Raw genomic sequence first — 11,078 nt, 5'->3', positions numbered from 1 at the left:
CCGCTGTGCCCGCAGCGGGAGGAAGGAGCCGCAGCTCCCTGAGGGGAACAGGCGGCCGGGCCGGCTCTGCCCGGGGCGGGGCGGGCGGCTGAAGGAGGAGAGGCCGGGAACCGGCCGGGCCGCGGGGCCGGCGGGGAGAATCCACCTTAACGGGAGCAGGAAGCGAACGGGCACCAATCAGGCCGGGAAGGGAGGCCGGGAAGGAGGGACCGGGGGAGGGACGGAGGGAGGGCGAGCGGGGCCGGCGGGGCGCGATGGCGGAGGGCGGGGACCCGCCCGCCCCGGGCAGGTACCGTGGGCAGGGGGGTTCCCCCGGGGGTGGCCGTGCCGGGAGGGGCCGGGGGACAGTGGGATGACCCCCCTTTGCCACGCCGAGGGCTCATCCCGCTGTGTGCCTGTCTCCAGCGCAGGTCGCAACCTGAAGGAATGGCTGCGGGAGCAGTTCTGCGACCACCCCCTGGAGCACTGCGAGGACACCCGGCTGCACGACGCGGCCTTCGTGGGGGACCTGCCCACCCTGCGCAGCCTGCTGCAGGACGAGAGCTTCCAGAGGTGGGCACGCAGCCCTGGGGACACGGCCCCGCCACCTGCCAGCTCCCCCCGGGCTGCCCCGCATCCCACCCGCTTCCCACGGACCTTAAAGAGCATCCAGTCCCAGCCCTGCCATGGGCAGGAACACCTGCCACTATCCCAGGGTGCTCCAAGTCCCGTCCAACCTGGCCTGGAACACTTGCAGGGATGGGGGTTTTTATGGGAGAGGTGTCAGGGAGGATGCTTCACTCGCTGTCCTCACAGCTGCACCTTTTGGGGACTCCCATCTCACCCTTTTTCTTGTGAGAGGTGTCAGGTGCTCTGCTCGCTGTCTCCACAGCCTGCTCCTTCTGGTGACCCCCATCTCACCCCATTTTTTCATAGCATGGTTTGGGTTGGAGGGATCTTCAAGCTCATCTTATCCCACCCCCTGCTATGGGAAGGGACACCTTCCACTATCCCAGGTTGCCCCAAGCCCCGTCCAATCTGGCCTTGGACAATTCTAGGGATGGGGGTTTTTATGGAACAGGTGTCAGGGTGCGAGGATGCTCCCCTTTTCCCCAGATCATTCCCCTGGTTTCCCAGGAGGCAAATCTCACACCAGCTCATGAGGCTGTGGCAGCTGTGCATGAACTCTTTTCAGATCGGGATAGGAATGTGATACCAGGAAAATGGGAGCCTACGGATAATGGGAAAAACATACAAAAGGGATTACAATCAACTATAAACCTGAAACACCCCATGTTACAAAATCTGCCCAGTGCTAACCCTGTGACTGTGGGGATAGTTAATTAATTTTCCTGCACCGTGGAGAAATCTGCTTAGAGTGCTAAATGTCTCCCAGCCTCAAAAAAAAGGTGTTATTTCAGCAAAAAGTGAGAATGAGCCAGCCCTTCTTTCTGCTACCTGGGCAGCTGGGGCTCTTGGGACCCTTGGGCTAAGATTTTTTTTTAAAAAAAGCAGAGTTTGACAGGAAGAGGAGGGTGGGGCCCACAGCCCAATTCCACAGGTGATGGAGTGAGCAAAGAAGTGATGACTTTGAATTTGGAGGTAGATGTGGACCTCAAAGCCCATCCCATTCCACCCCTTGCCATGGGCAGGGACACCATCCACCGTCCCAGGCTGCTCCAAGCCCCGTCCAGCCTGGCCTTGGGCACTGCCAGGGATCCAGGGGCAGCCACAGCTTCTCTGGGTTACCAGTTTGGGACATTCCCCTGTAAAAAGGGACGAAAGGGAGAGGTTGGGGTTTTTTTAGGTGATTTTTGAGGCAGGGTTTGTGCAGGTGTGCAGCCCCTGGCACAACCGAAGCCCACCATCCGAGCACTGCTCTGCTTCGTGCCAGAATCTCTGGCCATCACCAGAGGTTATTGACAGGAGCTTGTTGGGGCTGCTAAAAGTGCCAGAAATCAGAGAATCATATCCTGAGCTGGGAGGGACCCACAAGGATCATTCAGTCCAACCCCTGGCCCTGCACAAACACCTCGACAACCCCACCCCGTGCATCCCTGAGAGCGGTGTCCAAACGTTCCTGTGGCAGCCTCGGGGCCGTGCCCATTCCCTGGGGAGCCTGGGCAGTGCCCAAGCTCGCAGGGGGCACCCCCTGGAGGGGACGGGGGCTTCCCTAACTCCGCGTTTGCCCCGCTGCAGCCGGATCAACGAGAAGTCGGTGTGGTGCTGCGGGTGGCTGCCCTGCACCCCCCTGCGCATCGCCGCCACCGCCGGCCACGGCCCCTGCGTCGACTTCCTGCTGCGCAAAGGGGCCGAGATCGACCTGGTGGACGTCAAGGGACAGACGGCCCTCTACGTAGCCGTGGTCAACGGGCACCTGGAGTGTGCCAAGATCCTGCTGGAGGCCGGCGCTGACCCCAACGGCAGCCGGCACCACCGCAGCACCCCGGTGTACCACGCGGCACGGGTGGGACGCGCCGACATCCTGCGGGAGCTCATCAGGTCACAGCTCGGGGCCGGGAGGGGCTGGGCACAGGGCTGGCTCTCCCTTCTCCTCTTCCCTTGGGGTCCCTTCCCTCCTCGCCTGGCCACAGCCTCGCTTGACCTGGAGAGGAGAGGGCGGAGAGGTGCCCAAAGGGACCATCCTTGGATTTCCCGTCACTTGGCCTTAGCAACAAGTCTGCTCCCACGTGTTCCAGTCTAAGCCCAAGAGAGGAGTCTCCAGTTCTGAGCCCACCGTCCAAGTCAGATCCAAATCTTGCAATCCCCCCTACAGCCACCATGCCCCTGACGGGAGTAATGAGGGAGGTGATTCCCCCAAAGAACTTCCCTGGGTGTTGGGTTTTCCCTCAGGAGACTCCCTTGGCAGCACTGGCCTGGGGAGCAGGCTCAAGGTGTAGCAGGAGGCTGTGGGAGCTTGAATTCCTCCTTCTGTGGCGTGCCCTGATTATTCCTCCTTTGAAATTGGAGGATTTTTGTCCCAAGGGAGCGTGCTGGACAACTGGCCATTGATGCCAAATAATAAGGGATCATAATGGGAAAATACAGGTTTTAGGGAGAAGCAGTGAAAGAGAAGAAAATGGAAGGAATCCCTTGGATGACCTCAAATGCTAGAAAATAACAAAAGGATTTGAATAGGAAAAGATTCAAAATCCTTGGGGATTTTCTTCCTTTTTTGAATTTTTATACGAGTGCAGCTTTGAGGAGGAAGGGGGGACAATCCCCCCGGCTTGCTCCTTTCCCAGCAAGCTGAGAGGAGGATGTTCCCATCAGCACAGGCTTGTTGGTACAGGGTTCAACTCGCTGCATTCCCAAAAACCTCCCCTGCTCTCTCCACCCAGGCAGGGTGAAATGTAGCGAATGGTATTTCAGCAGCACAGGGAGAGCTGATGCCTTGATTTATGTGTCTGCTCTTTGGGATACCTCGCCAGCAATATTAAAAGCAAGATTTTGGATAACTTTCAGGATTAAAAATTAACTGGAGGTTGTCCAATCTCTTTTTATTAGGCAATGTCTCTCCCAAGGCTGCTAAGCTAATACCAAATTGTCAGATTGCCCAAAATTTCAAATGTCTCGGAGTAGGGATTTCACAGGTCTGTGCAGAGTTACTTAGTGAGAAGTGCAGCCTTTATGTTACAGAGATTTTTGAAATGTTGGATCGGCAGGATCTGGCAAGGGCAAGTGCAACGAGGAAGACACTTTCCCTGAGACAGGAGGGAAGATTTTGAGAGAGCCTGAAACCCAGTCAGGTTTGCTGCTCATCTGCTTTGAAAATCCCATTGGTAGCACCATTGGGATCCCTGAGCATTCCTACAAGTGCTGAACCATGCAAGAGGTGAAATGCCATCCATGGGTTTCCGTGGCGTGGCTGTGGAATGGGGATGCATTTTATTGGGAGGCTGATGGACATATTTGGGGTTCTAATGCCAGGGTATAAATGACGTTCCTCATAATTTGGGATCATGCTCTGGTGGGATCCACTGCTGCCTGCAGTGGAACTGAGGGTGGCAGGGATGAGAGGATCCTTTTGCCAGGCTAAAACTGGGAAAAAGAGAGCTTCCAGATCACCCCTGTGCCTCAGGTGCATGCCTGACCCTGCTAAAAGTAGAATTTGGGGGGGTTTCTTTGAATTGAGGGTTTCCACTGAGAATTTTGATGGTAATAATGGGGATAAAAAGGACTGAAATGAAGGGAGATCTGCTGTCTGCTCAGGAGGCAGTGGCCTTACAACAGCCCTGTGGAAATCCCACAGCAGCATGGATAACTGTCCAAATGCTTGTTGGACAAAATAATCTGATTTTAAAGGGAAAAAAACCCACTTTGTGCCATTTGCAGCTCCGAGAGGAGTCTCTCAACCCTTTTTTTGGGTGTGCTTAATTTAAATGTGATTCTTCCCAGCCTCAGAACTGGAGGATTTGGTTAAATATTTGTTGGGTAGGGAGCAGTCCCCGCTGGTTTCAGCGAGCACTGTGCCTGTTTTGAGGCAGGATTTGTCCCCAAAGGTATTTTCCTTAGTTTTATGAACTCCTGGAAGGAATATAATGCTATCTAGGAAAAACCTAGATCTCTTGAGTGCTCAGTTTGCGTTTGGGGAGAGGGATTGGTGGGTGAAGGAACCTTTTTTTCCCCTCTGTGGGTAGAACGGACGGCTTTGCAATGAAAACCAGCTACTCCTTAGGGATTGTGTTGTCTTCCTTCTTCTTCCCATCCAAGCTGCATGGGAGGTAGATGGAATTACTGTCCCCACTGCCTGGGGGAATCCCCAGCAGATTCCAGCCCCTCAGGGAGCAGGGGTTTCTCAGGGATGTTTCACAGTGGAGTGCAGATTCCCGTTTCCATTTCCCTGCTGTTCGGGATCGAGTGCCTGGATTGCTGTTTTGGCCCGTTCTATCCTGGTGGGGAAGTTTATTGCAGCATCCCTCTTCAGTGGAGTCATCTGGAAACATCCCTGCTCCCCAGGCAGCTCGTTAGCATCCAGCATGACGTGGTGCTGGCTCAGGGCTGAGCCATCCCTCGTGCCAAGATGCAAGAGGAGAGAAAATAAACTAAAGGTTCCTGGGTTGAGATAAGGAATGGGAGAGATAAGGAAGGGGAGAGATCACTCACTAAATACCATCACGGGCAAAACAGACTTGGCTTGGGGCTATCAGTTTAATTTATTCCTAATAAAATCAGAGCAGGGTAATGAGAAGTGGAATAAATCTTGACACACGCCTTCCCCACCCCTCCCTCCTTCCCAAGCTCTACCTGTTTCCCCTCATCCAACATGGGGGAAGCTTTTCAAAGAAGCCCTTTAGGCCCCCACTACCAAAACCTGCTCATGCAAACGCAGTCCATCAGGGGGGCAAGGATGTTGCTGTTCCTCCTCTCTCCCAATCCTGGGCTGCTGTGGGCAGGGAAACACCTTGGCTTCTGGGAGATCAGACCGTGCTGGATGCGTTGTCCCCACTTGGAAGCTTTGCTGGACCCACCTGAGGGTAGGGGTGGGCGGGTTCCAGAGGTTCTCACTCTCCACATACCCTTCAGCCTCATCCCTTGCCACCATTCCCAACCCTCCTTCCCTCTTCCTCGAGCAGGTACGGTGCGGACGTGGACGTGAATCACCAGCTGGCGCCGCGCGGGCCCGGGCAGGCGCTGCGGCCGCTGACCACGCTGGTGGTGTGTCCCCTGTACATCAGCGCTGCCTACCACAACCTGCCCTGCTTCCGCCTGCTGCTCCAGGCGGGAGCCAACCCGGATTTTAACTGCTGCGGGCCCATCAACGTGCAGGGCTTCTCGCGGGGCTCGCCCGTGTGCGTGCTGGACGCCGTCCTGCGGCACGGCTGCGAGCCGGCCTTCGTCCGCCTCCTCATTGACTTTGGAGCGGATCTCAACCTCGTCAAGGTGGAGGCCTTGGGAGGTGAGGCCACGGGGAGGGTCAAGGTGAACCCCGAGGCACTGGAGGTGTTCAAGGAAGCGAGGGGTGAGTGGGTTTGAGGCCCCGGAGCGGCGCTGCGGATGCGGGAGAGCTCTTTGGAGGGGTTGTTTGGAAGTGAAGGTGCTGCGGGGGTGGTGGGGTGGGTGTCGCTGTCCTCACTGCAAGGACCTTCAGCAGTTTGATAAGTGGGGTCTAACAAGCTGAGAAACAAAGCATTCATGACTTCACCACTCCCTGTTTTTCCCCTGTTGCACTTTGTACCTGCATACGGTGTTTTCCCCTCTTGAGTCCTTCAGCAGCCCAACCTGTGTCTGTAACTCCACCTTTTTCATCTTTCTCAGCTCTTTTCCATTGCCTACCCATGTAGGCAAGGCTTAGGGGTCCTATCCGAGCTGAGCTTTGGATCTGTGGATAGCCAGTGGGATCCATTTCTCCAAAGCCACACAGATGTGTCCCAACCTTTTCTGTGTGACCCTGGGCTCTGGATCCAAGAGGGAGTTTAGTCTGGACAGGCCGCCTGGGAAGGAAAGCCACAAATGGTGGTAAAAAGGGGCAGGAGGAAGCTTGGATGAAGGTGAAAAAATGTGGTGAAAAGTGCAGCACCTCGGAAACCCACCTGGTGCAGGCCATGGCTTCGCACCAGGGGTGGAAGTGGGGTTTCCCTCTTGAACTCCAGAGGAATTTCAAAGGGATTCAGGCTGTGGGATGCAACTCACATCCCCAGGTTACTCAGCTTTGCATGGGCCTGTTCTTCAAACCTGCCTGGGCTTCTGCTGAGAGAGGCTCACATAAGCTGGAGTTCCCTTAGGCCTGGGTTTAGGAGGCAAAAGGGACTCCTCAGGTGGAGCATGTGGCATAATGGGGTGGTGCTGTGGAAGTCCAGTTCCTGAATCAACATGGGCACCACCATCCTCTTGTCCCTGTGCTGGAAGAGCTCTCCAGGGACTCAGAGGAAGCCCTGGAAAGATGGGACAAGGCCTGAGCTGTCTGTCAGTGCTGTTGTTTCACAGGGGATGGGTGAGAGAAAAAATAAGATCTACGTAATTTTAAAATGATCCAAATAGAACCATGGAATATCCTGAGTTGGGAGGGACCCACAAGGATCAAAGTCCAACCCCTGGCCCTGCACAGACACCCCATCAATCCCACCCTGTGCTTTCCTGGCAGCTCTGTCCAAACACTCCTGGAGCTCTGGCAGCCTCGGGGCCGTGCCCATTCCCTGGGGAGCCTGGGCAGTGCCCAGCACCCTCTGGGGGCAGAATTTTTTCCTGATACCCAACCTAACCCTGCCCTGACCCAGCTCCAGCTGTTCCCTCAGGTCCTGCTGTGGCTTGGGCAGTGATGGCCTCCATGGTCACGAGCCCATCCAGCCTCCAGCTGGCCCTTCCAACCTGCCCGTGTGGCAGCTGCTCCAAATCCAGAGGTTTGGCATCCTCACGAGGCAGGATCTGTGCACCCTCAGCTCTCCTGCACTGCCTTGGTGTTGCTGTTCTCCCCCTCTCTTTCCCCAGTAATTCTTTCTTCCCTGTGTTTTTCCTTGCAGGCCGCACCCGGAGCCTCTTGTCTCTGTGCCGCATAACTGTACGGAGAATACTTGGCAAATCCCGCCTGGATCTGATCCATAGCCTTCCAATCCCAGACCCCATTAAACAATTTTTACTCCACGAACACAGTTAAAGGGCGACTGGCTGCTTTTGGGGACAGTTTGACTTGGGAAATGAGTGCCCTGACAGAGCCAGGTGCCAGTCCTGCCCCTTTCCCCCTTACGGAGTGCACCTGATTCCCTGCTCCTGTGGATTTTTTTCCCCCCGCTCCAGATTTAGGGTGCAGTGATTCCGTGTGTCTTATCTCCCTGGGGAGAGGCTGCTAAACGTGTGTGGGTGTTGCTGGAGTAAATACAATATATCCTGTAGCTGTTGGCAAATGTGTAACCTCTGTTCCTGATCCGTGTCACACACACACACACCTGGGGTCTCTGTGCCATTTCTGTGTGGGGAAAGTGTCCCTACTTTCCTGCCTTTCCTTTCCCACCACAGCACATAAAACCAGAAGTCCCTACCTATGTTATACTCCATAACCCATGCTGAGACAGAGAAAACCCTCCTGGATCTGATGCCTTAAGAGGCCTCCTAGAAACAGACTCAATAGGAGTATGGGAATAAAAGAGGTATTCATTTGAAAGGCCTTCAGAGGTACCCCCTGGGGGCCAGAGGCTACTGCCAAGAGGGACCCCAAGATGGACAACAGGTCATGAATTTTCCACACCCTTATGGGTTTGGTTCATTTGCATATCAGCATAAATTCTCCAATTAAAGCTTCAGTTAATGATGTAATTCCCCTCAGCTTACCCCCCCTTTAGAGGCCTTTTGGTTTATACTTTTTGGGCCTAGGACAGTCTGGGTGTCCTTGGAGAGCAGGCCTGGAGAGGCTTTGTTATGTCTGCCTGGCATGAGAGAGCAGAAGTGAACAGGCTACAAGGAACTTCAGAGCTACACACCAGGCAGTACAGGATTTGAAAAATAGAAAAGTTAAAACCTAAGGCATCAGATCCACTTAACAGGTTGGTTTTGTTTCTGTGTGGAAAAGGGAGAAAGAAGGGGGTTTTTTTTGAGGAGTTGGGGGATTTTGGGTTCCAATCACAGTGTTGCATCCAGCAGCCTGGGCTCCTTTGATTTCCAGTGCCACGAACTCCCAGAAGAGTCATTCTGCAGGGAAGTCCACAGCTTTTTGTTGGGATCTCAGGGTCAGTGTAGAGGAATCATTGTCGAAACAGCAACTTTAGAAGGATAGAGATGATGGTGCCTTAGGATCTTGGGAAAAATCTCAGGTGGTAATTGGTACTTGCTTTTACTTTACTGATTCAAGTAAAGCCCCTGTGCTATAAGTTTATTTTCCTGGGTGATTTTTCTTTGCTAGCCCTTCTTCCCGTGCTCATCCAGCTGGCAAAGGTAATTCTCCTGATGTGACCTTAAAGATCAGAGAATCCCAGCCTGGTTTGGGTTGGAAGGGACCTTAAAGCTCACCTAGGTCCAAGCCCTTGCCATGGGCTTTCCACTATGCTGGGTTGCTCCAAGCCCCTACGGATTTACCCCATAGGCCTCAACACTGGTTCCAAAACGTTCTTTTCCCAGAGGCATAAATAAATGCTAAGCAACCCAAAGCAGAGGGTATTTCCAGAGCCTCTCCAGGTGAGATGCAACGCACGTGGAGCTGTGGGCAGGTGAGGAGGGGCAGCTCTGCACCGTTCCCTCTCCAGGCCTGCAGCTGGTTTCGGTTTTCCCGGCGCTGGCAGCGCGTTCCCTGCGAGTTGTGCGCCTGGCTTTATAGAGGTGTGAACATGCCTGGGAGATGCAAACAGGTTGTAAAGCCTCTTGGCACCTGGCTGGGGGATCCATAATGGTTTGCAGGAGCTCTCCGTGCTGCTGAGCTCCAGTATGGGGAGGCAGAAAATGAGAGGGGTTGTCTTGAGAAAATGCCACGGGAGAGCGGCATTTGGGGTTGGCTTTTCCCTGTGGGTTTTTACTTGGTTTGTAAGTGGGGCACCCAGCTGGGGTGAAGGTGGTAGGATGGATGTGGGGAGAGCTGGAAGGACCCCCAAGGATCATCCAGCCCAGCTCCTGGTCCCACACAGACACCCCAGAAATCCCACCCTGAGAGCGTTGTCCAAACGCTCCTTGGGCTCTGTCAGCCCTGAGGCCTCCCTGTTCCAGTGCCCAGCCACCCTCTGGATGGTGGTTCCACCTGGAATGAGCTACAGTGAAATGCCTCAGTGGGAACGATGGAGGGTGGCCCAAAGAAACTGAGGGAATCGACTCAACTCAGTGCTTGATGGAACTCCGGTCTATAATTAAAGCTGAGCCCATTACAATGTTAATTAGAGATCCCATCCAAAGCATTCCCTGACCATGGATCTCTCCAGGTCTGAGGATGGTTCTCCCAGCCTTGAGGTTCACCTGTGACTTGGAGATGTGTAGAACCAAAGCTTTGGAGTGCCTGGATCGTCCATCCAACTTCCATCTTCACAGAGGGACTTTGCCTCTGGAAAAGGCCAAACCTTTGGCTTGAGGGCCTGGAATGAGTCCAGCCTGGGGACAACTCACATAATATTAAGATGTGAGTGCACAGAATTCTGTTGGAATGAAATCCCTGTGGAGATTGATTGCTGAGGCTACTTAAATCCAGCTTTCCCGAGCTGGTTTAATGCACAGAGAATTTGGAATTTTCACTGTTCAGAGATAATAATGAATCTTAAAATAGATTCAGGATATTCATAGACTTCATTGTCCTATCCTATAGGGCCAAACCCTACATCCTCTGCTTGTCCCTGTCCTTTTAAACCCAGGAAACAACATCCAGTATAAACAGCATTTCTTTTTGCCTTAGCTTGCACTTCACCCTTCCCTCCTATGTAGCAAAGCATTCACTTTCATAAAGGTGATTTTTTTCCGTGTTGTCCGTGGGGCATGCTCAGATAATCTGAGTAAAAATTGAGTTTTGTGAAGTTGTGGCTGGGAAATGAAACATTCCTGCAGTGTCCATCCCACCCATGGAAAAATGCCTGTTATATTTGGTGCAGAATATGCAAAGTGTGCGTGGCGTGGCCTTGCTGGAAGCTTGGATGGGACAGGATAAAAAAGATGTGGAAAATGCTTGAAGAACCAAACCAGATCTGGAAACAGCCAAGCTGATCCAAAGCTGTCTTTTCACGTTGGCTTTCTTGTCTTTGTTGCTCGGGGGAGGTTTCTGGGGCATGGAATGCTGGTAGCTGGGATCCAGATATCATTTCCTGCTCATTTTGAAAAAGGTGGGGGAAAGGCATCTGTTGGGTTGAAGTGGTTTTTTGGTTGCTTTGGGAGTTTTTTTGTTTCTTCTTTTTCAATCCCCGAAGTTAAGTAAAGCCCTTTTTACCCCAAACCAGCCCTTGAATTACAGCAGTTTTTAGCCCTTCCTCTTCCAGTGAAAAAAACCATGGCAGGACACAACAGAAGGGACAAAATGCCGCTTCCAGAAGGGCCCATCAGTGGCTTGTTGGCTTTTCCCAGGGTCAAACGGCTTGGGACAGCAGCAGGATCAGAGCCGAGGGCAGGTGGGAGGTACCTGTGGCGAGCCTGGATCCACGTGCAGCCCGATAAAGATGCTCCAGTGCAAGAGCATGGAGAAGGAGGAGGATGGCTCTGGATTT

The 11,078-nt window shown here is 53.6% G+C and overlaps 1 protein-coding gene across 1 annotated transcript; it reads left to right on the top strand.

The window, feature by feature from the left end:
* Positions 1-227: 227 nt before the first annotated feature.
* On the top strand, positions 228-8,766 carry ASB1 (ankyrin repeat and SOCS box containing 1). Its single transcript, XM_069021658.1, has 5 exons — positions 228-289; positions 406-552; positions 2,179-2,481; positions 5,556-5,941; positions 7,440-8,766. Exons 1-5 carry the CDS (start codon positions 255-257, stop codon positions 7,571-7,573), a joined length of 1,005 nt encoding a protein of 334 aa, XP_068877759.1. The 5' UTR covers positions 228-254; the 3' UTR covers positions 7,574-8,766.
* Positions 8,767-11,078: the final 2,312 nt, after the last annotated feature.

The sequence above is a fragment of the Aphelocoma coerulescens genome, chromosome 7 (assembly GCF_041296385.1).
Source record: "Aphelocoma coerulescens isolate FSJ_1873_10779 chromosome 7, UR_Acoe_1.0, whole genome shotgun sequence".
NCBI lineage: Eukaryota > Metazoa > Chordata > Aves > Passeriformes > Corvidae > Aphelocoma > Aphelocoma coerulescens.
Note: the sequence above shows the minus strand (reverse complement) of the source record. Positions and strands in the feature narration are given on the sequence as shown.

Bases quoted from the DNA above. Each gene is read 5' to 3' on its own strand.
- ASB1 (XM_069021658.1), top strand. From the start codon at position 255: ATGGCGGAGGGCGGGGACCCGCCCGCCCCGGGCAG. The intron at 290-405 runs GTACCGTGGGCA...GCCTGTCTCCAG, and splicing joins GACCCGCCCGCCCCGGGCAG to CGCAGGTCGCAACCTGAAGG. The intron at 5,942-7,439 runs GTGAGTGGGTTT...TTTTCCTTGCAG, and splicing joins GGTGTTCAAGGAAGCGAGGG to GCCGCACCCGGAGCCTCTTG.